At 44.3% G+C, this 26,942-nt stretch overlaps 1 protein-coding gene across 9 annotated transcripts in view; it reads left to right on the forward strand.

The window, feature by feature from the left end:
* KCNMA1 (potassium calcium-activated channel subfamily M alpha 1) overlaps positions 1–26,942 on the forward strand; it is a 767,391-nt gene that overhangs the window by 524,886 nt on the left and 215,563 nt on the right. For all 9 annotated transcript variants that reach the window (XM_017871448.1, XM_017871449.1, XM_017871438.1 and 6 more), the window contains exons 7-10: positions 1,404–1,479; positions 3,462–3,632; positions 5,217–5,308; positions 23,676–23,786. In XM_017871448.1, the coding sequence (XP_017726937.1) occupies positions 1,404–1,479; positions 3,462–3,632; positions 5,217–5,308; positions 23,676–23,786 (450 nt within the window). The remainder of the gene's footprint in view (positions 1–1,403; positions 1,480–3,461; positions 3,633–5,216; positions 5,309–23,675; positions 23,787–26,942) is intronic.

Here is a 26,942-nt window from a genome sequence, read left to right on the forward strand (position 1 = left end):
TCAAAATATAAAATAAAAATAAATAAGTAAATAAACAGGATCCAGAATATAGAACATTATAGAAGACAACCTAGATTCACACAAAATCTAATGTTATTACAAAGGAGTGGTATCATTTATACATTAAAAGAGACTGAAGCTGGGATTGGCAAACTATAACCCATGCCTGCTGCCTGTTTTTGTAAATAAAGTTTTATTGGAACAAAGCTATATCTATTCTTTTTCTATTCCTTTTTTTTTTTTTTTTTTTTTTTTTTGAGACGGAGCTCGCTGTGTCCACCCAGGCTGGAGTGCTGGTGGCCGGATTCAGCTCATTTCGCAAGGCTCCGCCTCCCAGGTCTCCACGCCATTCTCGCTGCTCTCAGCCTCCCCCGCGCTAAGCTGGGACTTAACAGGCGCCGCCAGCTCGCCGGGAGTTTTGGGTAGTGATTTTTAGTAGAGACTGGGTTCCACTGTGTTAGGCCAGGTTGGTCCTCGTCTCGCTGACCTCGTGAGTCCGCCCGTCTCGGCCCCCACAAGGCTGGGATTACAGGCTTGAGCCACCGCGCCCGGCCTAACTATATCTATTCCTGTACATGTTGTCCGAAAGCTGTTCTGAAACCACAGTGACAGAGTTAAGTATTTGTGACAACGTCTATATGGCCTGTAAAGCCTAAATATTTACTCTCTGTCCTTGTTTCCTGACAGTTGGATTTAAGCCACCTAACAGCCAAATGCAGTGCATGAAACTTGGGTCTAGGGGAAAAAAAAAATCAATAAACATAATTTTGGGGCAACTGGAGACATTTAAATAAGGTCTGCATATTAAATAGCATTACTGAATTTTTATGTTTTAATTTTCTCAGGCGTGCAATGGTATTGTGATTATACTGTGCAATGCTTTTCTTCTTAGGAGTTGAGTGCTAAAGTATTTAGGGCTTTTGCCATGATGTATCTGATTTATTGGTAAATGGTTTAGCCAAAAAAAAAAAAAGAGAGAGAGAGAGAGAAAATACATATATACATGGCAAGAAGAAGAGAAGGAAAAGAGCGGCGGGGTGTGGGGAATAAGAGAAAAGTATGTAGGGAGATAAAGCACCTGTGGTAAAATGTTAATAATTGGTCAGTCTAAATGAAGAGCATACAAGTGTTCATTATACTGTTCTTTCCACTTTTCTGTAGATTTGAAGAGTTTTTAAAATAAAAGTCAATTTTTACCAAAGTTAAATTCGTTCCTCTAGGCTCTGTCCTGACCTTCATCCGAGCAGCTCCTCCAGCTTCCAGAATTCCCTTATAATGGAGAAACGGTTGGAAGTTAGGTGTGGCAGCCTCTACCCCTAAGCGGGTGCTGTTACCCTGTAAGATAGCTCCTGCAGGGCCTTCCCTTGGTAACGTGGGGATTTTGCTTGTTGTCTCTTGCACAGTAATTCCATCAAGCTGGTGAATCTGCTCTCCATATTTATCAGCACGTGGCTGACTGCAGCCGGGTTCATCCATTTGGTGAGTAACCTTGAAGACCCTTGTGCTCTCACTTGCCAGCAACAAGACCCTCTCTGAGTCATTTTATTACCTAAAATTTTTCTTGCTGCAAAGAAACTTCACCTCGGTTGTAGACAGGAAGATGGGAAGCAACCACACAATTGTCTGGGTTTCCAACCTTTTTACCCCAAACTAGCTCCAAATGGTGAGTAATGTTTGCACTATTAGCCTGCATTTTTCCGTTCATTGCTCATTGGTATTGTGTGGGGGCTTTGGTAGATTTTCTTTCTGTCTGCAAGAACTATAGTAAGCCACAAGATGGCAGTGCTTCCTAAGCAAACACGTGGAAAAGGGCTGGGGACCAGGTTGGAAGTTTGACCCACACCTCCTAGTAAACAACAAATTCAGATCCCTCAGTTTCTCTCTACTTCCCCCTTACGAAAAGCCACCTTTGATTATTTTGTCTGATTTGTACCTCAAAAATGTTAATTCTTTTTTATCAGTGACTCTTTTAAAGCCTTATTTGAGTCAAGCCCCTCATACCACCCAAAGGCAGACTTTCCTCCTGCTTTTAAAGAGCACAGCCATTGTAGGAAGTGGAGCCTCGTCTAGCTATGAGACTTTGGATAAAGTCGACCACTGGTGGCTGAGCCTCTATTTGCATAAGGGATAGAAGGACACGCTTAACTACCCACATTTGGGATTTACATAATTATCACCCAAAGGAAGACAGGCCTGGGATGACAGCGGGTGGGGCACGGGGGCTCATGTAGTCACCAGATTTGGGGTCTCCTGCCCAGCCCTTAATATCGATGGGATTCTTGGCCAAAATCAACCTTAATCACCCTAATTCTTGCTGTGACCAAGTACCAAGCACCCAAATCACATATGTGGAGGAGATAGTAGTCTAATAAGATGATGACCCCACCTTACTATTGGTGCTAGTGAAGTCCCTTCTGGTTCACTAGGAAACATTTGTGAAAATGGCACATTGAGGACAAACTAATGTGTGAAAGAGGCCAAGCCCTGGAAACATTTTGCAGAGGCAGAGCTGGAGGCCTGGGGGCCGCCATCCACAGGCCCTCAGGGTGGATCACGGGTGTATTTGAGTAAAATTGGACCTGCAGCTCCCTCTCTCCTGAGAGTATCTAAAGTACCTTTCCTGCCCATCTCCTAGCCTTGTTGGCAGATCAAATATGATGGAAGGACAGGAAAGTGGGGAAACTGCAGTCCTGGGCCAAAGCTCTCCAAATTCAGCCACACCCTTTGTTGAAGTTTTGCCTCTGCAAAGTTGACCAGGACCTGTGTGGCCAACAAAACTGAAAAAGTTTGCCAGCCCTTGGTCTAACAGGCTGTGCCAGTGCAAGCTGTTCTCATGAGCTCACTTTCCAAGCCCCTGGGAAGAATCTGGCAGCCTCAAGGCTAAGACCACCATTGGCAATTTGCAAAGGAGGGAGAGCAGGGCCAGATCCCAGAGATGCTGTTTGAATCAGAACAAGCAGGGCCTATATATACTCTTTGGATAAACTGATGGAAGAAGGCAGACCCCTGTGGAAGGGTTTAGAATTTCTGCGGGAGAGGCAGAGCCAGGCCATCTGGGCCTTAGAAGCCCATTGAGGAAGGTCAGGGACGGGCTCTCTGGATCTTTCCTTGAAGAGAGTGCTCTAAAACCTGGCCAGTGGCAATGCCCTGAATTTTAGCTGGCTTCTGACATTTTAGCAGCAGAAGAAAAAAGGCCTAGAGATATTTTCCTTCTTGCTTTCCCTCTCTGTCCCAATCAGCCAGGAAGACATTTCCTGCAGCTGCTTCTCCACTTTCTTTGTGTCCTGCTCAGGAGCTCTGCATCCTGACTCACAGAACTCAGCCCAGGAACCACACAACTCCTGTGGAGAGTGGTGTGCATTAGCAAGTGGCCTTCGGGAGTGCCGAGCTTCTGGGTTTATTGTATGTACACACTTCAATAGCATGTTTTTCTTTTTTCTCCCCTGTCCCATTTGCTTTAGGTGGAGAATTCAGGGGACCCATGGGAAAATTTCCAAAACAACCAGGCTCTCACCTACTGGGAATGTGTCTATTTACTCATGGTCACAATGTCCACCGTTGGTTATGGGGATGTTTATGCAAAAACCACGCTTGGGCGTCTCTTCATGGTCTTCTTCATCCTCGGGGGACTGGTAAAAAAAATCTTTATTATGATTTGATTTTGATGGTTGTTAGTATTTTCCATGATACATTTCCTTAAAGCTTTATATTGTAGACTGTGTTCTGCACTAGAAGCAAGTCTTAATGTTAGAATCAGGCTAAGTAAATCCAAACAGGATGGTGACTTTTCTGCATAATTCTTGGTGTATTACACTTGTCCCATAGATCCAGGCTCATTGCCCTTGTGAGGGACAGCCATTTAGCCGGGAGCAAACCTAATTGTCTTAAGAAAGTGATGCTGTTAAGAAGGGAGTGTGTCTACCCCTTAGCAATGTAATTCAGCATCTGGTATGCTACAACGACAATGGCTGTCACCTGCCTCTGGTAGAAGCTATGGATACTTTGTAGAGACAGTTTGCGGTTTCAAGAGCTCCCCCTTCCCCTTTATGTTCCTACCCAAACTTCCAACAAACACTGTGGCTGGGGCCTGCCCTAAAGAGAAGGGTCCCTACATCAAAGGACAGAGAGCACCTTAGTCTTGTCCAGGCAGACATCCTCATGTGAGCAGAGTACAGTTTTGCAAACAGCTCACTCCGTTCTGCAGCGGACACATGGGATATTTTTGCTCCTTTCTTCTAGGAAAGTTTCACTGTTTGGTTTTTAAAGGTCTATGCAGCTCTTTATGTTGCACTAAACCATCCCTTATAATGTAAATCAAGGGGATTTCTGGTCACACATTGGCAGTTGCTGCATTTTGTCTTTCAAAGTAGCTAACTTTAAATTTAGAGTTTTTGCCATTTATGAAACGAGTGATTAAAATCCTAATCCACACACAGCTTTCATGTACTTACACTGCACGCACATTTATATATAGTGATGCATACACATCTCTCTGTTTTGTATGCATAGGGCATATACATTTTAAAAATGTATATAAATGTGCACGTGCATGTGTACATTCACGCAAGCATTTCTGCAGCATCCGTGAGGTGCCCATAGATAACAAGACCCATCCAGCCAGCCACAGGCCAGATGTTTGTTGGACAAAACATGGCAGATTTGTGTTTCTCCTTGCTATCTTCTCCTCCCAGGTGATTTCCTAAATTTCCCTTTTGTGCTTTTTAGTGTTTTTTTTTTTAATAGAAAAATTTAGTTTTTAATCTTTTGGTGTTTATTTTCTTTTGTCACTCATAAAAACGTTGATTCTCCTCTGAATTTTAATGACAAAGATCTTCTCTTGTGAAACTGTGTGTGCACGCACACGTGTGCCTGTGTGTGTTTAATTTCACTAGCATGCACCCCTTTTGCCTATTTTTCTTCAACAAGAACTAGATATCACCTTATTTATTCCTGTCTCCTTTGTATTTTTCTCGACTGTGATTTTTTTTGTTCTTTAGTTGTCAAGGTTAGCTAATGTTTGTTTGTCTTGTGTATTTCCAGGAGCTTGCTCTTTTCATGCTTTTAGTTTTTTATGATCGAACGTATCAATATATACCTTCGCAGGCCTAATCCTTTTGTGTTTTCAGATCTTAGTGCCCCCCCCACCCCGTCTGAACAGGTCCCCCCTTTTCTTTGGCCTGTCTTTTTAGTCTCTCTTCTGTCTCCTGTCTTCTCAGGCCATGTTTGCCAGCTACGTCCCTGAAATCATAGAGTTAATAGGAAACCGCAAGAAATACGGGGGCTCCTATAGTGCGGTTAGTGGAAGAAAGTAAGTATGCCAAGAGGTTTTGCTGCCTCCACTGCGGTAGAATCCTCTCTGCATGCCATTTTTTTTTTTTTTTTTTGGCTCTTGTTTCTTTGTTTCATGCATGTAGGCAATGTTTGCCCGCTACGTGCCCGAAATTGCTGCTCTCATCCTGAATCGGAATAAATTCGGCGGGACTTTTAACAAACATGGAGGCAGAAAGTAAGTCAGTTGCATCAGAAAAGATGTGGTTGAGTGACTTTCAGGAATCCCTGTGGAGGTGCCCTCTGAATTCTGCCCCTCCCCCACCCCACCAGGTGCTTCTGTGAGGGAAGGCCCAGCTTTCCTCACAGGGGTGTGATGTCAGAGGTGACCCGAAGACGTTGCCACACTTGGACCAACTCCCATTCACAAATTCCAAGAGATGTAATGAATTTGTCCTGAAAGGAGTCCATTTATAACTGGGCCCATATTTTCTCTTCTGACCCCTAACAAGTAGACAAAACTCATTCATTCTTCACATCATCTGGCTATGTGATAAAATTCTGGTCCCTCAAACTAGTATGATGCCCTCCTATGGTGATTTGTATGTAGCAAGAACGCAGGATAAGACTCTGGCAGGGAACTCCTTGGGTGGCAGATCCAGGTAATCTGGCCTACTGCAAAGGCACTGTGGCCACTGGACCCAGTTCTCCTCTTCATCCAGGAGGCACCAATCTTATCCTCAGAGGGACTCATTACTCAGCTGAAATTCCTTCTGGGCAAGAAATAGTATATTTCTGGTAGTTTAGGGTACTAAATGCTATTCTTAATGAATCTTTTGTTTGGCTTCCCAAACATGAGTGTTTTCTTCTTGGGAACTATTTCAATGTGTGCTTGGATCACCTTATCACTCTCAATATCAATGTGCAGGTTCAATATAGACCCCCAAGGTTTTCTCCTAAGTAGGGGGCAGTACCTTACCACCTCAAGAGAGGAATGCCGTGGGGAGAGGGAGCTGGCAGCAGGCATCCTTTATTTATTTTTTTAAAGCTTTTTCTGGGGCAGTGACCTTTGTTTTTGGTTTTGAGGTATAACTTACATAGAGTTAAACGTACACATCTTTAACATATAGAGTGAGGAACTTGTACCTATGTACACACCCAGTAACTACCATCCTGTCATCCGGATCAGGACACAGAAAACTTTTCATCACTCATGCCTCTTCCCAGTCATGGAAGTTCCTATCATGGAACTGTTTTGTTTCGTTTTGCTTTGCTTTCCCTTCTCGTTCAGTTTCAAATGAACTCTTAAAGAGCTTCTTTGGTTTTTTTAAGAGGAAATAAAATCAGACCGGGAGCATTGTATTTCCCTCCACTGCTGCCTTCTCCTCGTTTTGACAGTCAGCCGTGTCGGGCAGAGCGGAACCTCCCCTTCGGTCAGTGAGTCCAATGTTTCCTGAGCTCAGGTGTCCAGACCTCTGCACAGGAAATGAGGAGGTGGACAAAAGGGCTCATTTTCTTGAACTACCCACAGGACACCAGTTTCTTTTCAAAGGCACAAAGGACAGTGGGCCAGAGGAGGCCAGTTGGCGTCTTTTCAGAGAGGCAGCACATCCCTCCATCTTCCCTCTAATGGAGCCCTCCCCTCACTATTATCTTAACAGCCCTGGATGAGGTTAGAACCAAGCTGTTCTGATTTCTGGGCCATTGGTTGGATCCAAAAGGCCAAATAAGTCCAGAGATTCCCATTGGTCATATATCCCATGCCAAGAGGAAAACAGCATCTCGATTCATTTTGCCTTGAAGGTGTGGACAGGTCTCCATAAAGCAGAAGGCATTCTGAGGGCCTGGGGCTCTCTTTATGGCCTCCCTATCTCCCAGTGTCACTGCCAGCATTTCCCAATCACTGCCCCTGAAGAAGTCAGTAAAATCAATTGCCCTGAAGGCTAGGTTGAAAATATTTCTTCACTCTCATTCCAGGTAATTTTTTTTTTAATGAAATAATTTTCCTAGTCAAATGTGGGTGAGCTGGTGGGTGGGCTGCAGGCCGGTAGCTCTTGGTGCTGGCTGACCCAGATGGGGCCCTCAGCGCGGCACTCACTCACTGCCCCAGGTCCGATCTGGTCATGTTTCACCCTGGCAGTTCCACTCAAACTTTCAGGTGCCGATGACTTCAGATCACAGACTTCCTGGCATTCTGTTCGGGCTCTGTAATCTTTTATCACCGCTTTTAGCCTGGTTTTCTCTCTCTCTCTCTCTCTCTTTTTTTTCTTCTCCCTTTATGAAATGCACTTTGCTTTTAATGTTCTTTTTGGGTCCCCACTGTTCCTGACCCTGCAGACACAGAGTCCGTCCTGTCATCAGTACCGGGCCTGTTCACTTTACTTTACGCATTGTTTCCTGGTTCAAAAGCTAATTACTAAGTAGTTTAAAGAAGCCCTTTGGTCACTTAGATCTTTCATCAGAAAATATAAGCTTGGGAAAGGCACGGTAATAAAGGGCCATTAGCACCCTTTGTTTGATGTTGTTTTTCCAGTCAGTAAAACAAGATTGATGAAATGTTATGTTTGGCCAAATTTTGAGTTTTCATTTGGAATTCAGTGTTGAGAGAATGAGCTGTCAGAATCAATAAGTTTTCTTTCGCTTGGGATATGGGCATGTGGTAGTAATTAGCAATATAAGGTCTTTAGTTGAGCAACCAAGCATGGATTCTGGCAGCAAACATAATGAGAAACTACAGTTGTTCTATTTCTAACGTCAGAAAGTTTCCAGATAAAATTAAATGCATTTGCAAAAGGAAAGCAGCTAAACTTTGTTGAAAGATAAAGTTCAGACTCTTAAAACAGTGTGCTGTGCTCTGAGTTTTTGTGTATGCATAAATCCATGTGCTCTGCCCATGGACACACACGTACGTGTTCTCTTCTCCCCGGGACCCAATCAAATGAATGCCCAGAAAGAAATTAGAATGTATACATAGTTAAGGGATTTGTTTACTTGTGCATATTTTATTCAGAAATGATTTCTCTAACAATATATTAACTTGTCAGAGAACTCAAGGTAACTCATGATCTAAAGCTACAGAGACATAAAACTTTGAAATTCAAAGATTATTTAAAGTAAAAAATCTAGGCAGAGAAGATCAGGGTTTTGTTTGTATAACACCCAAATTCAGGATATTTGAGAATATGAAGATTTCATTGGCATTTCATTTTCAGTTTTAATCAATGTGTTTGGCATAATATAAACACTTCAAGTAGCATTCTCAAAACCTCTTCACCATCAACACTATTTCAAGGGCCTAGAGTGCCTTACCCAACATTTTCATCACCTCCTGCAGGATAGCCAGTCCCTGCAGTAGGTATGGGTGCTTGTGCACGTGTGCATGTGTGTTGGCTATTTCATATATGTTATGATGGATTGGGGCATCTAAGAATAGGGGTTCGGGTGTCCACAACCAACAGTTCAGTCAGTAGCTGAGGTGGGTAATCTCTCTGAGTTGGAGGGATTAGGGACAGCTGGGCTCTTGGACTAATACCCTGAATCTTATTCAGAAGAGTAGGCCTCCTGCAGCCCAGCCTGTCTCCCAAGGCCACTGCCTCCCCCGCCTTCCCTTTGTGGAAGGTCGAAGCTGCTTAGGGACAGGGAAGGCCGGAGGGGTGGTGAGGCTCCCATGGCCTTTGGGATCCCCAGCTCTCTCCTCCCTCTCATAGCCCCTTGCAGTTTCCCCCAGAGGTCTCCTCTCTGAGTGTGATTCATTCCACTCCTGGTTAGTTTATGAGAACTGACAAGATCATGGTCCAAGGTCACATGGCCAAGGGCCATGGAAAATAATCAGTCACAGAGAGGAATCCATCTGCTGTAACCCCCTTGTTAGAGGCAGTCCAGCCGGAGAGCCACCCAGACCTTGTGTTTCTCATGTTGGGACTTGAGCGACTCAAGTTTGAGGCAATCCTAGGCTCAGGTGTTTGGGACAGAGAGAATGGGATGGGTTTGGATTATTCTACTGATTCCTGGTAGCCAAATGCTGAGAGGACACACAAGAGGGGAATGAATCATGAAAGACTAGAAGTAGCCAAGGTGGGAAAGGAAAGTGAGTGTAATTACCTTGGAGGAAGGTCCCCAGGATGAAGCTGCTGAGCCGCCATTCTGGTTTGGGGAATAGTTGTCACAGACTAACCCATCTCTTGCTCCAATTCAAAAAAGCTGTCTGTGAAACTTAAATGCTGTGGCTTCTCTTGGAACATTTCCCTATAAAGAGAGGAGTGCTACACACTTCCTGAAATGAGAATGTGGATCAGTGCAGCCTAAAGCCCCAGGACTGCCTTCTCTGGCAATAGTAATACCTACAAATATTTGCATATTTCAGAATGCTCACAGTGATCCTGTGAGAAAGGTATTACCATCATCTCCATTTGGAATGAGTGAAGAAACTGAGGAACAGGGAGGTTGAGTGACTTGCCTGACATCACGCAGCTAGTAAAGAGTAGGGCTGGGGTTTGAACCTGGACAGTCTGCTTCCCTGTGTCCTGCTGCCTTTCCATGTCATCTCTTGAGATGCCATTCTGCTCTAAACTCAGTGATCTCCTATTGTTTGTATCTTCCTCCACCTTTCCCTATAAGTGGAGCCAGAACACCATGCCCATGATGGAGAGGAAGAGAAAGGCATGAGCTTCACTTTGGGTTTGTCTACTCTCCCCTCCTGCCCACCCACTACCCCTAAGGGTCCTGGCCCCAGGATTGAGGGGAAAAAGATGGACAGTGGAAAAAACCATTTCTTCCTTTATTTTTCTCATTTGGTTAGACTAGATTTCTAATTCCTTCTTGAACACTTCTAGCAATGAGAGGCTCTCGAGGACAGATAGATGAACCACATCCAAAGTGAGATTTGTGCCTTTTTTGTGGATTTCAACGTTTTCTTCCCCTTCCTGGCTCCATCCTTTAAAGGTAGTTTCATGGAGAATTGTAGTGATCTGCTAAACTTGGACTTCCCTGCTGGGCAGATCTCACCTGCAGAGCCTTCTATACCTTTGCAGATGGAACCACCTGTTCCCTTTCACTCCTTAGCTGGTATGCCACACAGCACAGAGCAGTTCTCTGGTGTGGTTTCTTACTGATCAGTGAGAAGTGCAGTAGAGCCCCATGTGACCAGTTCTGCAGGCTGCATTCTGTGTATTTGTTTCATAGCTTTGACTTGGAATATTCACCCTCAGGAGCCTGTATCCCAATGGAGGGAGTTAGGGCTGTCTGCGTTCAACCTTGGATGTGGTCTCCACATTGGAAAGAGCCTTACATTCAGAGAGATGGGGACAGTTTGTCATGCTTTTCTATTGAAATATGAAAATAGAGTACTTCATTATCTTCTTTATTGTAAATGCTCATATTTTAAAGAGGACTCCATACTTTGAAGAAATGATTGAGTATTCAATAGTTGAGAACAAAATTTCAAGAACTAAAAACAGCCCAGCACAATTAGTGACCTGCCTCACTGTCCATTCCTGTGGCCCGTCTCCATCGTTTCATTCACTCACTCGGCAGGCAGGCATTCTCTGTGTTATGAGTCAGGCATGATGCTGGGTTGTGTTGGGTGCTCAGGGTTCACTGGTGAACAGGCTACCCTCGGAACCTGTCCTCATGGAGTTGACAGTCTCAAGGAGGTTGCAAGCACTGAGCAAGGGTACAACTAAAGCAAATGCCAATTACACATTTTTAATATGTGCTGCAAAACCAAGAAAGACTAAGATTTTGCAACTGAGAAAAACAGGGATTAGTTACACTGGATAAAGTAGTCCAAAGAGGTGACACCTCAGAGGAGGAGATGCTAACGTTTGTTTAATGAACTTGACCCAGCTTGCGTTACCCGCTAAACTGGGGAAGCTGACGCTCTTGCTTTTAAAATCCAGGTTATGCAAGCCCCACTTGCAAACATAGGTCTTCAGTTCTACCTCCACTAGAGGAAGTCTTTTTTTTTTTTTTTTTTTTTTGAGACGGAGTCTCGCTGTGTCGCCCAGGCTGGAGTGCAGTGGTGCGATCTCGGCTCACTGCAAGCTCCGCCTCCCGGGTTCCCGCCATTCTCCCGCCTCAGCCTCCGAGTAGCTGGGACTACAGGCGCCCGCCACCGCGCCCGGCTAGTTTTTTGTATTTTAGTAGAGACGGGGTTTCACCGTGTTAGCCAGGAGGGTCTCGATCTCCTGACCTCGTGATCCACCCGCCTCGGCCTCCCAAAGTGCTGGGATTACAGGCTTGAGCCACCGCGCCCGGCCTAGAGGAAGTCTTAAAAACTGATTGCTCGCTCAGACCCTAACCTGCCTGAGAGGTGCTTTCTTGACTTATCAGGAGAGGGCATCCTGCGTATCTTCCCTGCTTCCTGATTATTGGGTTCTTTTTAAGCTCCGTGTCTTTCCTTATATCAGAATTAGGCTCTCCTTCTCACTCAGACTTGTTCCTTCCTGAGACCACACACTATTCCCTCCTGCCTGGCTGTCTTGTATCAACATGGAATTCCACTCCATTTCCTCCACCACACTCAGGTCTTGTCCAGCAGGGTTCTAGACTGATTTCTAAAGGATTTGGAATTTTAAATTGTCTACTGTGCCAGAGCATGGATTGTTTCTTTACAAAGACTCATTAAATCTGCAGCCCTGTAGCCCAACCTAACTTAAAGGAATTAACATGAGTCACGCCTTCATGTCCATCCATTCCGCTTGTGTTTACTGAGGGCTTGCTACACACCAGGCACTGGGGACAGATGCATTTCTACACATCCATAAAAATCTCCAAATATACCACAGCTGTTCTGAGCTACACATCGTACTATTTGGCCACGTGAGTGATTGGGGAGTCCAATCTCAGAGCTTATTGAAACCTCTTCTCTTGGTTCTGAGAGAGTCTTGCTACCACACCATTTCCCTCTCGACTCTTTTGGGGAAGGCATGGCTTCTAGCACTTGGGAATCGGATTTGAGATGATTTCATGTGATACTGACTTGGCCCGATCCATGGGCCTTTCCTTTCCTGTTTACTTGTGTCTTGGGCAACAGTCATTCTCACTTTTCCTCACCTGCAAGGGGTGGACTGCTTTCATGAGGGGTGTTTCCTATAAAATGTCATTTATGATTTCTCTATTGCAGGCATGGCTCTGGTTGAAATGTGACCGAAGCTTTGCATCCTACGCAGACTTAGATCCCTCATCAAGTAGCCATTCAGCCCTCATTGCATGAGCCACATGACTTCCCCAGCCTGAACCCCTCAGCAATGTCTTCGGATTCCTAGATTTTAAAAGCCATAAATTAGCAAATCATCAACATATCACCAGGAAGGATCATCTGGTAGCGATTCTAGTCAGAAGGAAACACAGGCCCCAATAACTGATCTTCACAAAGATATGAAGAACTGTAGACAGACAGATACAGTAAATAAGAAGACAAATAGATAATTCAAGTTGACAGAACATCTTGAACTGATTAGGCATTCTGCTTTGATTAGCATTAAACTTCTTGGGAACAAGGAAAACAAAAAATGAGCTTGCCCTAATACTTTGGAAAAATGACCTCTTGACTACTTCTGAAATGCAGTACTGAGGGGTAGATACCCAAAGTGCTTGTCATTAGATGCCGTGTCTTCTGATGTGTTGTGCTAGATATCCCTTCCTGATGAGAGAGGTCTTGGTGGGTGTGGGATGTGGGCACTTCTTTCTTGGCATCTGTTTTGGATTCCTCTAAGCTGTATCTTCAGTCCCTTTCAAACTTGAAGCTCTATTTAAAGAGACTTGGAAGCACATTAAATCAATTTCCTGATAATACTGATAGAATGAAGCTCCCCTCCTTTCCTGCTGTCACTCTTCCCTTCCACACACTTAGCAAAATGTTCCAGCTATTGTTCTGAAAACAAGAATAGAAATGTAGGTGGGAGATGAACTGTGTACCTTAAAAAAAAAAAAAAGTCATATTCAAGCCTAGATTTTCACTCTCAAGTATTCTTTCTTCTATTAAAAAATAATTTGAATATGATTTCTGAAATTATAATTGCTGAAAATTCTGATCAATGGCTCCTTTGATTGGATGAATCCTTGCTGGGTAGATTCAGAATCTCAGGAACAAGTGCAGCCATCCCAGACGAGGTTGCCCCGTGTTTTCTGTCTTCATGCCAAGTCATTCACCCTGCTGGACTTCTTTCCAGAGCTGTGCAAAATGGTTCCTGGTAGATTTGGGGTTCCTTCCATGCTGCAGTCATCATACTATGAAAATAAACCAGGAAACTTCCTAACTGGCCAAGTCCAGTGTCTCTTTTTATTAAAACATTATGGAGGCTGATACAGTGTGAAAGCTGTGGAAATCTAATTCTGTTGTCCCAAGGGTTCCAGTCTCCACAGCCAGTACTGGTGTTGCATCACGATGGCCTGCTCTCACCCACAGAACCACAGGGACTGCTCTGAATGTGGGTACCAGTTGCTGTAAAAGTAATCTCTATCTCCCCTCCTTGTACATTTCTAATAAGAGGACATGGAGGTAGTTCAGAGATAGATATGTACCCATGTCAGTGAGAGCTTACATGACCTTAACCATTGACTCCAAAGGCAAATGTCAGCTAGTGTATAGAACAGCCTTAGGAAAACTCCCATTCTAACATATTGGATCAACAAACAATAATTTGAATCCCCACCATGTGCCAAGCTCTGTGCTGGGTACCGTAGGTAAAATGTAATTCTTGCTCTCCTGGAGCTTATCTGAGATTCTGACCAATCAGTACCACCCAAGGAAGCAGTGGCAGTGAAACAGAAGCTTGAGTATGCAGGAGCATCTTCCCAGTGAAATACTCTTTTTTCAGGAATTTTATTCGTTGAAATCATGGAAGTGTAAAATAATCATGAAAACAAGAGACATTAGAGGGAAGCCTCCCAAAAGCATTTGATAATTCACATTGTTGAACATACCCATTGGAACAGTGGAGGTCGTAGGTAACAGCAGAGTGCCTTGTTCACCTAGAAGCTTACAGAACCAGTAAAAGAGGAGTGCAGAAAGATTTGGGAGGGTTGGGAATCCGCTGATGTGATCCCGAGGTCCACTCCTTTCCAGACTCCACAAAGGTCCTGCTGTGGCCTGTCATGTCTCGTATCATGCCTTCTTTTTTCTGTCCTTTTTTTTTTTTTTTTTTTTTTGAGATGGAGTTTTGCTCCTGTTGCCCAGGCTGGAGTGCAATGGTGCAATCTTGGCTCACCACAACCTCCACCTCCCGGATTCAAGCGATTCTCCTGCCTCAGCCTCCTGAGTAGCTGGGATTACAGGGGTACGCCACCATGCCTGGCTAATTTTGTATTTTTTAGTAGAGATGGGGTTTCTCCATGTTGGTCAGGCTGGTCTTGAACTCCCGACCTGAGGTGATCCACCCATCTTCTAACCTGTAGCTCCTTCCAGTCCCTGTGTGACTAACAGATGCTGGAGGTCTGCTGGGGCCTATGCAAGTATGTTGGGTCTACGGAGTGAATGGCCACCAGCTCATGCTGGCTGTGGCAACACCCTTGGTGTGGCTGGAGAACAAGGCAGAGATATGTCAAGTTTATTGTCATTATGGGAGGGTCAGTCCCAACAGCGTGTGCTCAAGGACCATGATACATGATTCACCAGGGGAGTTAGGGAGGCAATGGGTCTCTCTTTGCAAATCAAATCCCTCTCTGGGCCAAATTCAGAGCCATTTCTTTGCTTGGACTCATTCTCCCTCTATTCCACCTTCATCCCTGAAGAGTTAGGCTGACCTTTGCCTGCCTTAGTCTTCTCTCTGTCTCTGCTTGTATAGAAGCAGCATTATCAAGTGAAGACAGGCAAATCTGCTTTGATTTGAAAAAAAGAAAGTGCCATTCAGCTCCCTGGTTTCTCTGTAAGAGCAGAGAACCATCTAGCATTGGGAGAGTCAGGTCAAGAGAAGACCTGACTTATTTTAAAATGGCCAAAGGCCAAGTCCAAAGTAATGGGATGAATAAGATGCAGAGGGGTGAGAGTGTTGGGGAGGGAGACATAGGAAGAACCAGTGCAGTTTGTGAGGGTTCAGCAACTGTGGAATTGCTTACTGAAGATATCTGCAGAATTCTCCTTCCAGGGAGGAAGGAAGGAAAGAAAGGAAAGGAGAGAAAGAAACCTAAATGGTGGTGATAATACTTGCATACTAGGTAATAATGACAATTAGGTGAGAAACCACAGTGAAGGTAAACAAGTCTACCATTTAGGATTCTCTGGTTGCAGGCAACAGAAACTTATTTTTTTTGCTGACTTGGTTTTTTTTTTTTTTTTTCGCAAAAATTTTTTTTTTTTTTTTTTTTAAAGGTTAGAGTACCTTAGAGATTCCAATGAAAAACTAAAGAGCAAGATCCCAGAAAGGACAGAAAAGAGCCAGAGGCGTAGCTTTGACATTGAGGAAGCAGAAACTCAGGAGTAGTCATTACAGGGTTTTGTCATCAGGTTGAATCAACTACCACTGTGATTAGTGTCAGTTCATCCAAGATTTAAAAGTACTGATTGGCCTCACTTGGGCAGGAAACCATGACTAAAGGTGCCAAGACTGTATGTAATTGGGAGACTGTATTTAATTTGGGGAGGAGCAATTCCCCAAATTAAAATGAGGTACTGTCCACAGAAGGGAAGGTGTATGCAGGACAGGCAAAATCCACCAATGTCCCCTACACTGAGTTTCCCAGAATTTAAAGACTTGAACTGAGGCTCCATGTAGGCTACAAGCTACAAAATATGTGTGATCATTTCTCACCCACAGTCTAATTATGGAGGTCTAACTGTGATTTGGGATGGTGGAGGTGTAGACACGGATTCCTCTAGGGTAGCTGAGGTTCTGACTGTCTGCGTGCGATAAGATGCAAAGTTCTGGCCCAGGTAGGATGTCCTGGTATTCCCCACTGGGGCTGCCAGTTGTCTGTCCTCTGATCTTGGGGCTCTGCTTTAGAGGTGCCTTTGCTGCACTGTTGGGATCTATTTGCTCAGACTTCTGCTCCGTTTAGGGAAACAGCAACACAGCCTCCACATCCAGAAGAGCTCCATTGACAGCTGGAGAAGATGATTACTTTATTCACTTCCTCACTAGGAGGGATAATGCATTTCCTTCCTTTGTGATTAGCAAAGTACTAGATGTGTCCGTGGGTAGGAAATTATCTTATTGCTGAACCTCCTTTTTTCAAAAAAAATATTTTAACATGAAATGGTGATAGTCAGGGTTTGGCATGGTGGGACTCATACACACTCTCATTTGCTTTGTTTTTATTTTTCTCTTTATGTATACAGCTCCCTTACAAACTTGAAATATGCTAGTAGATTCAGGGTGGTGGACTAGCCTATGGTCTAACAGGCTTGCAGTGAACTACCTGTTAATTTTCTTCCTCATTTACCATGGGATAGAGTCTCCAAGATGCATACTTTGTCAACCAATCCATTGGTTAACAAATAGTTCTTGAAAGCCCAGCAGGTTTCAGGGGTTCCAAGCCAGGTCCTGGGGTAGGATGGAGGGATAAGACAGCACAGCCTGGAGTTAGGCTTCATTTGCCCATGATGTCTCCCCTATCTTTACTGAAGTCAGTCCCTTTGAGACATTGAGTAAAGGAGGAAGTGGGAAGGTGGGAGTTGGATTAGTCTTATTTTTTGGCAGGGGGGGATTGAGCCTCAAGGGAAAAGCTGGGAAACAGTAACCCTGAAGGACATGCCCCAAATCAGGGAAACCAGCATTAAGACGAAGTAGCCAAGAAAAGCACTACCAAGTGAGAAGGAAAGGAAAGCCCAGCTTGCAGGAGTGTCACAGAGAGGTGGTGATGCAGACACAGAGGGTTCAAGGTCAACTGAGGGTCAACAAAGTGAGCATAATGTATTCGGGGCAAATGTGAAGCTTTGGTGCTGACCACCATGTAGTTTGGGGCTCTAACCCCCCACACCCTGCTTCCTGTATGATACGGTGCTGCTGGTTCCCTTGAGAAGTACTTCTTAAAATTCATTCCCATCATGTCAGGGGCTACCAATGGTGAGATGCATTTTGGGAGGAGCAGGACGAGGAAAGCATGATTAGAAGGCTCAGCAGAAAGACAGAGAGAGTCTAGCATATGTATTTGATATAAATATTATAGTTTTACAGAGACATCTAGATCAATATGTGCCACATTTCATCTACCTCTTTGACAAAGTGAGCACAATGTATTCAGGGAAAGCTGTATAGGATTTTCAATTTACTCTGTCTGATTTATTGTGACAGGATAGCTCTGGGTTTTTTAAGTTCTTTATACTTGTTCCAGTAAAAATGGATATAGTATCTTTAAAAATAAACAGCCCAGAGCTGTGCATTTTACATTGTCTTCCTAGAGCGAGGCTCCGCTAAAGAAAGATCTAAGGCCTCCCCACCCTTGCAGAACCTGATTGCAGCAGGATTTGCTGCTGTCCCTTCTCTTTGGCTTTTTTGAGGGAGTGTGGGAATGGTTGGGGACAGTGGGGAGAATAAATAGGGAAATCAATTAGGAAGCGATTGCAGATGTCTAGACAAGGTATGATGATGGTGTGAACTAAGGTCGGACAGAGAACTGGAGCCCTGTGTGAGGATTCATCAGTGTCTGGTGGGTGCAGCCCAGTCAGCCTGGGCCTCTTCATTTTAGTGACTGGCCCCAAGTCACTGAGGACTCGCCCCCAAAATCTCCCAATTCCCAGCTGAGGGTGTCCTCCCTGGCACCAGCTGCTTTCTTTAATCAGAAGGCATGAAACTGAGGGAGGTGTTGTGCTCTGGATCTGGCGCTCATCTTGCAACCTGTTTCCACATCAAAGAGAAGAAAGATGCTAGATTGAACAATTGCCAAGGGCTATTCATTCAGATGCTGAGATAAACATAAGAACATGGGAGGGGGCCCATTGGTGACTATCCCATGGTCACAGTTTCCCTTTTCAAAGGCTATTGGCTCTAAGAACCAGTATCCGAGGCTTGTGAAAAGCATGTAGATGCTCTTTGTCATAGACCTAAAAGTCATCTTCAGTGGCTCTCTGGATGCCTCATTCAGTGCCCTCCTGTTCTCTTCTGCCTTCTGCCTTAAGTCACTCCCCCTAGGTTGTCCTGTATACCTGTGGAATTGAGGTCTGAAACTGAAGTTCTGGCTCAACTTGGGCATGCAGGCTTTCCTGGCCCATCACCAAGAAAAGAGTAGAGGGATTGAGAATGTGTAGGATTTCATTCTGGAGGCGGCAATGTTTAAATGGCAGGAGAAGCACACCCATGTATATTTAGTGAAGATATGCGCATGAAATAAGCAACTGGTAAATTTATGGTGACCCTCAATAGTGTTCATAATCATCAAACAGTCTTCTCATGAAGTCATCCTTACCCCTCCAACGCCATGACCCACCAGCACTGCCCTTTTCAGTTAACCCCGCCCATATTTATGGAGCCCTGACCCAGCACAAGGCACTACTTGCTCACGCTGGATGAATAATTCCTCTCCAGAAAGTGCCGTTGGATACTATTTTGCCATCGAAGATGCTTCCCTGTGTGTCTGAGGTGGATCTTTTATTCTCAGCCATGACCTGTTAGTTTATGTTACCTTTGTCCAAGAAGTATTTGTTTACAGATCCAGACCTAGCATTTAAAACCAAAATCTCATCAGATTAGAAATGGTTATTGATTGAGGTCTATTGGTCATCTTCAAAAACTGAGCAGTCAGGCCCTGTAGAAATTGGTCAGGACAATTGCTGGTGGTCTTAACAAGTTCAGATCCACATCCATAGATGGGGAAAGATTTAGCTACTCTCATAGCTGAACTTTCCTAAATATTCCCCATTGTAAATGGATCATTAAGATTCTTGTTATCTTGTAGATTCCGGGCTGGTAAGGAAGTCCTGAGCTGTACATGACATGTCTAAAATAGACATTTGAGGTAGGGCGCGGTGGCTCGTGCCTGTAATCTCAGCACTTTGGGGGCCAAGGTGAGCAGATCACTTGAGATTGGGAGTTTGTAATCAGCCTGGGCAACAGAGCAAGACCCTATCTTTACAAAAACCAACAGAAAATTAGCTAACTGTGGTGGCATGCCTATAATCCCAGCTATTCAGAAAGTTAAGATAGGAGAATCACTTGAGCCTGGGAGTTCAAGACAGATTGGAACAATATGGGTTCTCCAAGGTTACCATGATAATATACCTATGATTGAGCCATTGTACTTCAGCCTGGGCAACAGAACAATACCCTGTCTCTAAAAAATAAATAAAATAAAATATAAAATAGAATGGACATTTGCATTACTTTGCAGCCTCTTGGCTTGCCCCAATCATATGGCTTCAGTTAAGTTTGGCTTAGAGTTCCTGACCAGTGGGACCTGTGATTTCTGCCTGTAATCAGACTTTGCTAAGACTATCATGATACCGCCTATCCAGTCAGACTCTAGTGATCTTGCAAAACTGTGATGGTTTATCCACTCCAGTCCCCAGACTAAACCTCTCCCTTGGCTGGTGGAGGTTCCCTCCAACATCCACTCCACCACGTATCCAGGAGGACCTCTGTGGGTCCATCTCTGCTTGCCCTGAAGGAGCAGAAGCTGAGATATACAAGCCTCTGCCCTTTCTACCACCACCTTCATCTTAGTGGGAACTGAAGTGGGAGACCAATATTGCATCCAGGGCAAGTCACTTTTACTTGCTGTGAGATGCCAGGCGTATGACTTAAGGAAAGAGTTTCAGAGAGGTTATCTGAAGAGACTCAGGTAGTGAGAACAAGGGGTTATTGAAGGATTAGGTGGGATTACATAGGTCACAGAATACTTTATATTGGTTACATCCTAATTTACAGATATCATATGGCACTTACCCTTTTATAGTGCTTACCATGGGCCAGATTACTTGGCCCTTCCACGTATCATCTCCTTAGATATCAAGATAACTTCATGAATCAGGCACTAGCTCTGGCCCCTCAAAGGCTCTGGATTTTTAATTGTAAATGCAAAATTACTACATTGTCCACGACTATTTAGTTATTTAGTGTCTGAGCTGAGTAAACACAGGGCTATCAGAATATGAATCTTACATGGTAGATATGTAGGTGTCATGGAACCCAACAGAGATAACTTTGGATGGGGGTCTTTTTGGGCATTCTTCAAATCATGCCCCGTGAACAACCATTACTCTGCTTCCAATGAGGTCACACCCTGCTCTCTATCTTAGCATATTTTTGATGATATCTCTAATAATTGAGGATGCAATAAATTCTAGTTCTCTTCTTCCTGCAATAATATCCTTCCCCAAACTATGGCCCTAGAATCTTCAAAATTCTCGAAAATATTTCTGGTAAATAAATGTTTCCCATTCACCATCCATCCCTCATGCTCCTGCAGGGCCCTCCTCAGACACAGGCTGGCAGAAGCAGATCTCCTAATACTGACTGCTGAGTTAGAGGCAGCTTCTCCCCATCCATCAATTCTAACTGCATTCAAACATTTTCAATATGTGGGCTCCTTGATAACTTTCACTGTATGGAAAACAAAATGGAGGGAAATGATTATTGGCACAAAACGGGGAGGCCATAAATCTTCAAATCAGATATAGGACAGATTGGAACAATATGGGTTCTCCAAGGTTGCCATGATAATGTACCTAATAACTCTCCTTGGGCAAAAAGGCAATCTGCTTTCAATCAATCTCGCTTTTTTCTGAGCAAAAATACCAATTACGTTGAAGGAAGATTTTTTTCTTCCCTTTTTGATAAAGACAGCTCTCCACCCCAGAAATCACGCTGTGGCTAAAAGATATATATTTTCAATTGTCTACAATGGTATTGGATAGCTAGCACCAAATGAAAAAAGTCAATCCTTTTTTTCTCCTCGCTCTTGCCAACATTTGTCTACTTCTTAAGAGAAGTAAAAGTTAATTAAAGGCTTAAGGGATAATATTGATTGCATTGGAATATATTTTATATGTACCCAGCACATTTTCAAGGAAGAGAACCCTGACTTTTTCTAAGGCTGAATAAATCAGCCAGCTGAGCTTTTGATTCAAGGGTGAGAGGGGGGAACTCATCTTTTCCCCTTGCACTTCTCACACATCTTTCCTAGGGATGAATGATTTCAGGAGAGGAGGAGGAGGGATGCTGGCTGACGTTCATTCATTTCTTTGCATCCTGGGTAGGAAGAATGAATGTTCAGGCATTTCCCCAGACCTATCATTGATTTGAGTCTAGCTTTGAGTAATAACCAGGCTTATGCTGGTATAGAACTTCGAACTTTACAATGCCTGGCACAGGAGGCTGGCTAGATGGTATTAACCTCTCAGCTTCCTCCTGCATTGAATGGGAATAAGCACCTTGCCCACACCCTTGGTCGCAGAGCAGGGAATCACATCTGGCTTACTTTCACATCCAAGTGATGAGAACAACCTCAACCACCTATCTGTCCTGTGGAAATACCCACGCATTGGATTCACGTTGGCTTTGCTCCTAATCTTGGAAGTCTATGCACAGAAGATATTAGAATGGCAAAGTAGCCCTATTGTCAGTTGCAAGGAAGTTAGGTCAGTAGGGGAATTCTGTTTCTCATTCACTTCAAACATATTTGGCAAATTCAAAGTCTGAAATCTTATTCCAAACATGCAAATTTATTTGAAGTGTTTTGTCCGTGTAAATGTACATGTGCCACAAGAAACATTTAAAAATATATGATAAAATGCATATCATCCAAGTGTTCAATCTATATTGTGTGTTCTGATATACTGTGTGTTACACTATTAGCCTCATACTACTCACCATATACTAATGAGGGGGTTAGTCATATGGGCTTTGAGCATAAAATTTGGATGGGTGGCTAAGGGACCTTCATCAACCTAGCAGGAGAGCGAAGTGATCATGTTAAGATGTCTCTTCTGAAGTAGCTCATTGACACTCTTCCCTCCCCTTGGTGGCTGCTGCGTGCCTGATTGCTAAGCACACCACCGTAACAATAACAGTCTATAATGGTGATATTATTAACTGCATCGTGCATATTATTGATTTACTCTTTGTTCTGCATCATTATCCTTTCACCAATGAGTTTACTGCATTATTCTCACATACTTAGTCAAGCACCAAATTACAACGAAAGGGCAGGCTCTTATAATGGCATCTAATGGAACATCGCATAAGCCATCATCACTGCCTCCTATTATGAGCCACCTCCAGCCAATGAGCTTTCTGCCTTATTGGAATGTGCACAGAGCAATTATGAAGTGCAAGGGACATGGCCATTCTAAATTTTACCCAGGAAATTACCATGCTGCATGTTCACCACCTGCCCAAGTCTCAACGTGCAGCTAGAGATTCAGCTTCTGTCACTATCAGCCTGGGGGGCTCAGTGACAGGAGTCGAGCCTCTTGCTACATACAGTCTCTTCACTAGAAGCCAGTGGTTTTTATCTCCACAGTCAGTCCCCGGGTTTTTGTTTTGCGGCTGACTCTTGCATCAAATGCTTACTCCTGACTGGGCATTATGTGGCACATATAAGTGGCCAACAAAGTCATATTGGTCCAGGAGCCCAGAGCAGTTGGAGGGACTGTCAGTCTCAACAATTGTGGAAGAGGGGCTCATGTCTTCCATGTGAGCCACTACTTCCGGAAACAAGTCCAAACTACCCTCAAACAAGGCGAGCAATTCCAGCCTCTTCCCTTCCCGGCATCTCCCCATCTTGAGGTAAATTCCTTTGGCTCTCCTGGAAATCCCAGGCACCCTAAGGAAGCAGCCCTCTGGGGACTCACAGCCAGCCGGCACCATCTTCCATTCCATAGGCATCCCAGCCCCATTTAGCCCTGAGTAATGCTCACTTACTGTAAAGTGTTACATGCCCCCATTGTCGGAGGAGTTATAGTGGAAAAATGCAAAATTTCCTTTTTACTGCTTATGGCCAGCAGAGCCTATAACGTGTCAGGCCGCACATTAGCCACCCTGATAAAAGTCTGCTTTCTTTCTTACACACAAAATCATCGTTTCAGCAAGATTTGTTATCTCATTACCTGATAAGCTCTATGTCATAAACCAAGACTCATACAGTAAATCTCCCCGGAGTACGCTTTGTGGGCAGAAAGGGAGAGATATGAATCTGCAAAGGACTTGATAATGCAGCATTTAAGCGCAAGCATAATGTCACTTATTGTTAAATGCATAAAACCACTTGGCCAAATGGTTGGGCTTTTAATAGGATTTTGTGCAGCATCAGGTGAGGAGCCATATGCTTTTTCTGTCTAGGAGTCTCTGAGCACCTGCTAGCACCGCTGCTTTGCCTCACTGCCCTCCGGGGATGGGAGCTGGGCTTTTATGGAGGCGGAGGGAGGAGATGAATGTTTCCCCTGCAGCTGCCTCGCTTCTGCTGTCTTGCCAGGGGGTGGGATGTGGGGTCCTGTCGTGGCGCCTGGCCTGATCTAACTGGCCTCTCCCGTTCAGGCACATTGTGGTCTGCGGACACATCACTCTGGAGAGTGTTTCCAACTTCCTGAAGGACTTTCTGCATAAGGACCGGGATGACGTCAATGTGGAGATTGTTTTTCTTCATAAGTAAGAGCCTCCTACTGCTGTCAGACCCCCTGCCCAACCACACACCCTGCGAGGGACTCCCTGAATGTCTATAAGAGTGGAGGTCTTGGGGGAATGGCACTGGGGATGGGACCAGAGTTGGATAAGCCATGATCCCGACTGGCCTCATTGGAGAAGATATTGCAGAACCAATGGAAAGGGAAGCAACGCACTGGTTCAATGATGAGAACAGAGCCTGCCTCTGTGGAGGCACTTCTGGGACCACATCTGAGTTTATCTCTGGAAGAAATAATAGGGGAGCTCACTGTGGGTCCAAGTCATCATCATTGTCCCCTTAATCTGGCGTGTCCACAGTGTCTGCAGTGGAATGATTAGCTGTATGGTGTGGATACGTTAGGAGTGCAGAAGTGAGTTGGTGACCAAGTAAGACACCAACTTAAGAGGAAGCAGGACAGAAGGTAATGGTAATAACAACTGCCGCTCCTAGGAACCCCCAGCGTGGGACCCTAGCCAGTCACAGTGCATACAGGTTCCCATTTACTCCACAGAGTAAAAATACATACTCTGGACTCAGATTCCCTGATCTGAATCCTGACTCAACCAACTACTGGCTGAGCAAGTTACTTAACCTCCCTGTGCCTCAGCTTCCTCATCCATAAATCATGGAGATGATAGTAGTTCCTACCTAGTTGGGCTGTGATGAGAATGAAATGAATTAATCCATATGAAATGTGCAGAGCAGAGTCAGGCATGCAGTAAGTCTTCAATAAGTGTTAGCTATCTGCCTGAAAAATAACATATATTTGGTTGTATATTCCACTTAGGAGGTAGGTCTTATCTTGTGTGTTTTACAGGGGATGAAAGCAAGGTAGCTCCCTTCTACCCAATGTTGAGGTTTTCAACTTTGCCCAATCCTCTTTTTAGGTAACAGGTAGTCTGCCCCAGGAATGGAGAGAATTAGGGGGCTCCACTATGGTGACATATGTGGTACTGTAGTTGTCTTATGGAGATGGGGCTGTCATGGGGTCAGTCCTGGTATCCCATTGCAAAAATTCAGGACAAAGCTAACATGTTTGTGTTGGCTTGACATGCTGGCTACCCAGCACTCGGTCCTACTCTGAGGTTCCACTGAGGTCGGCTTCCCTACAAACTCCCTGCTTTGTGGATCACCGTCCTCTGGCATTTGCTGACTTGTTACCATGTTGGGGCACTAGCATTTTTCTTTTCTGCAGTGATTTCTCCAAACTTTGAAAAAACAGACCAGGCTATGTTAGCACAGGAGCAGGTACCCACAGGTTCCATTCAGTGCTTAGCCACTGATTACCTGCTGTGTGGCCCATCCTCTGCTGAGCGTTTTTGGAAAGTTCACTAGAGGTGTAGGGTGTAGGCTGTGCCCCCATATGGGTTGGGCATTTCAAGATGAACACACATGCAACCATTAGAGACAACATCGATCCTGTGTTATCCAAGGGATTCTGAAGTCATTTTGATCAGGTGGCAGAAGTGACTGGGGACATCTCTTTCAAGGAGCATCAGTCTATGGTATTATCCAGACAGGCTTCTGAATAAGGTATGACATGTCATGGGTCTGAAAGACTGGTCAGATTCGCATAGGCAGCCACTTTCTCTCATCCACTGCTTTAGTTTGAATAAACAAGCTGGGAAGCTGTGGTTGCTCATGCTTGTAATCCCAGTACTTTGGGAGGCCAAGGTGGGCGGATCACTTGAGCTCAGGAGTTTGAGACCAGCTTGGGCAACACAGTGAGACCCCATCTGTACAAAAAATAGAAAGACTAGCCAGGCATAGTGGCACATGGCACATGCCTGTAGCCCTTGCTACTCTGGAGGCTGTGGTGGGAGGATGGCTTGAGCCTGAGAGGCAGAGGTTGCTGTGAGTCAAGATTGCACTACTGCACCCCAGTCCCTGTCTCAGAAAAAGAAAACCTGGCTGCTAATGCTTCCATTGCTAGGATTCACCTTTGTATTCCTAACGTCTATCAATGTCAGACTTATAGTAGATAGCCTAGTTAATTAACCTCTTGAAGCTCTGGGTTAATAACATACCTTCCTATAGGGTTGTTTTGAGATTTAAATGAATACTCATCAAGGCCAGGCGTGGTGGCTCCGCCTGTAATCCCAGCACTTTGGGAGGCCTAGGTGGGTGGATCACTTGAGGCCAGGAGTTCAAGACCAGCCTGGTCAAGGTGGCACAGCCCTGTCTCTACTAAAAATACAAAAATTAGCCAGGCATGGTGGCACATGCCTATAATCCCAGCTACTCTGGAGGCTGAGGCACAAAAATCGCTTGAATCTGGGAAGTTGCAGTGAGCCAGGATCCTGCCACTGCACTCCAGTCTGTGTGACACAGATAGACTCCAAGTAAAATAAAATAAAATAAATAGTATTTATTTTACTTATTTATTTATTTATAATACTGTTTTACTATTATTTATTTAAAATGTTGTCTGCCATATAGTAAATGTTAGAAAACATTAACTATTATTATTATTATCATTATGGACTTCACAAATGTTTGGCAAGTGTTATCTTAGCCCAGTCCCTGGCATATAGTAGGTTCTAAGTAAATATCATCTCCCAGTACCTCGCACAGTACCTTATGGATAGTCTTTTTCATCTCTGTAGAATTAACAAATGAATAAATAGGTCACTTGTTTAATCCTCGTCCTCCAAAGAGAAAGGTATCAGTACAGCCCAGCACCAAGAAGTGTGATGAGTCGCATATACGTGTGTGAATCAAGAAAAATAATGAGAGTAAATTAAGTCTGTCTGTGGCTGCTCAGAGTGACACTTTTTGATCCAGGCCTTGGGGGATGAGAAGTCCATGAGACACAGAAGCAGAGATAAGGTTCATGATGGAGGGAACAGCAGGATAGCTCTCCCAGGGGAACCTTCGGCTAATCCTTGATTGTATTAGTCAGGGCTCTCCAATGAAACAGAGTCAATAGGAAACATATGTATCAATATATCTAATACAGATATACATAGGTATCTATATATTGATGCATCTATCTAACTCTCTATCTATCTATCTCTAGAGAGATTTATTAGGAAGAATTGGCTTATTTGATTACAGAGGCTGGGAAGTCCCACTGTCTGCCACCAGCAAGCTGGAGACCCAGGAAAGCTGGTGGTGTAATTCAGTGTGAGTCTAAAAGC

The sequence above is a fragment of the Rhinopithecus bieti genome, unplaced genomic scaffold, assembly GCF_001698545.2.
Source record: "Rhinopithecus bieti isolate Rb0 unplaced genomic scaffold, ASM169854v2 scaffold_4781, whole genome shotgun sequence".
Taxonomy (NCBI): domain Eukaryota; kingdom Metazoa; phylum Chordata; class Mammalia; order Primates; family Cercopithecidae; genus Rhinopithecus; species Rhinopithecus bieti.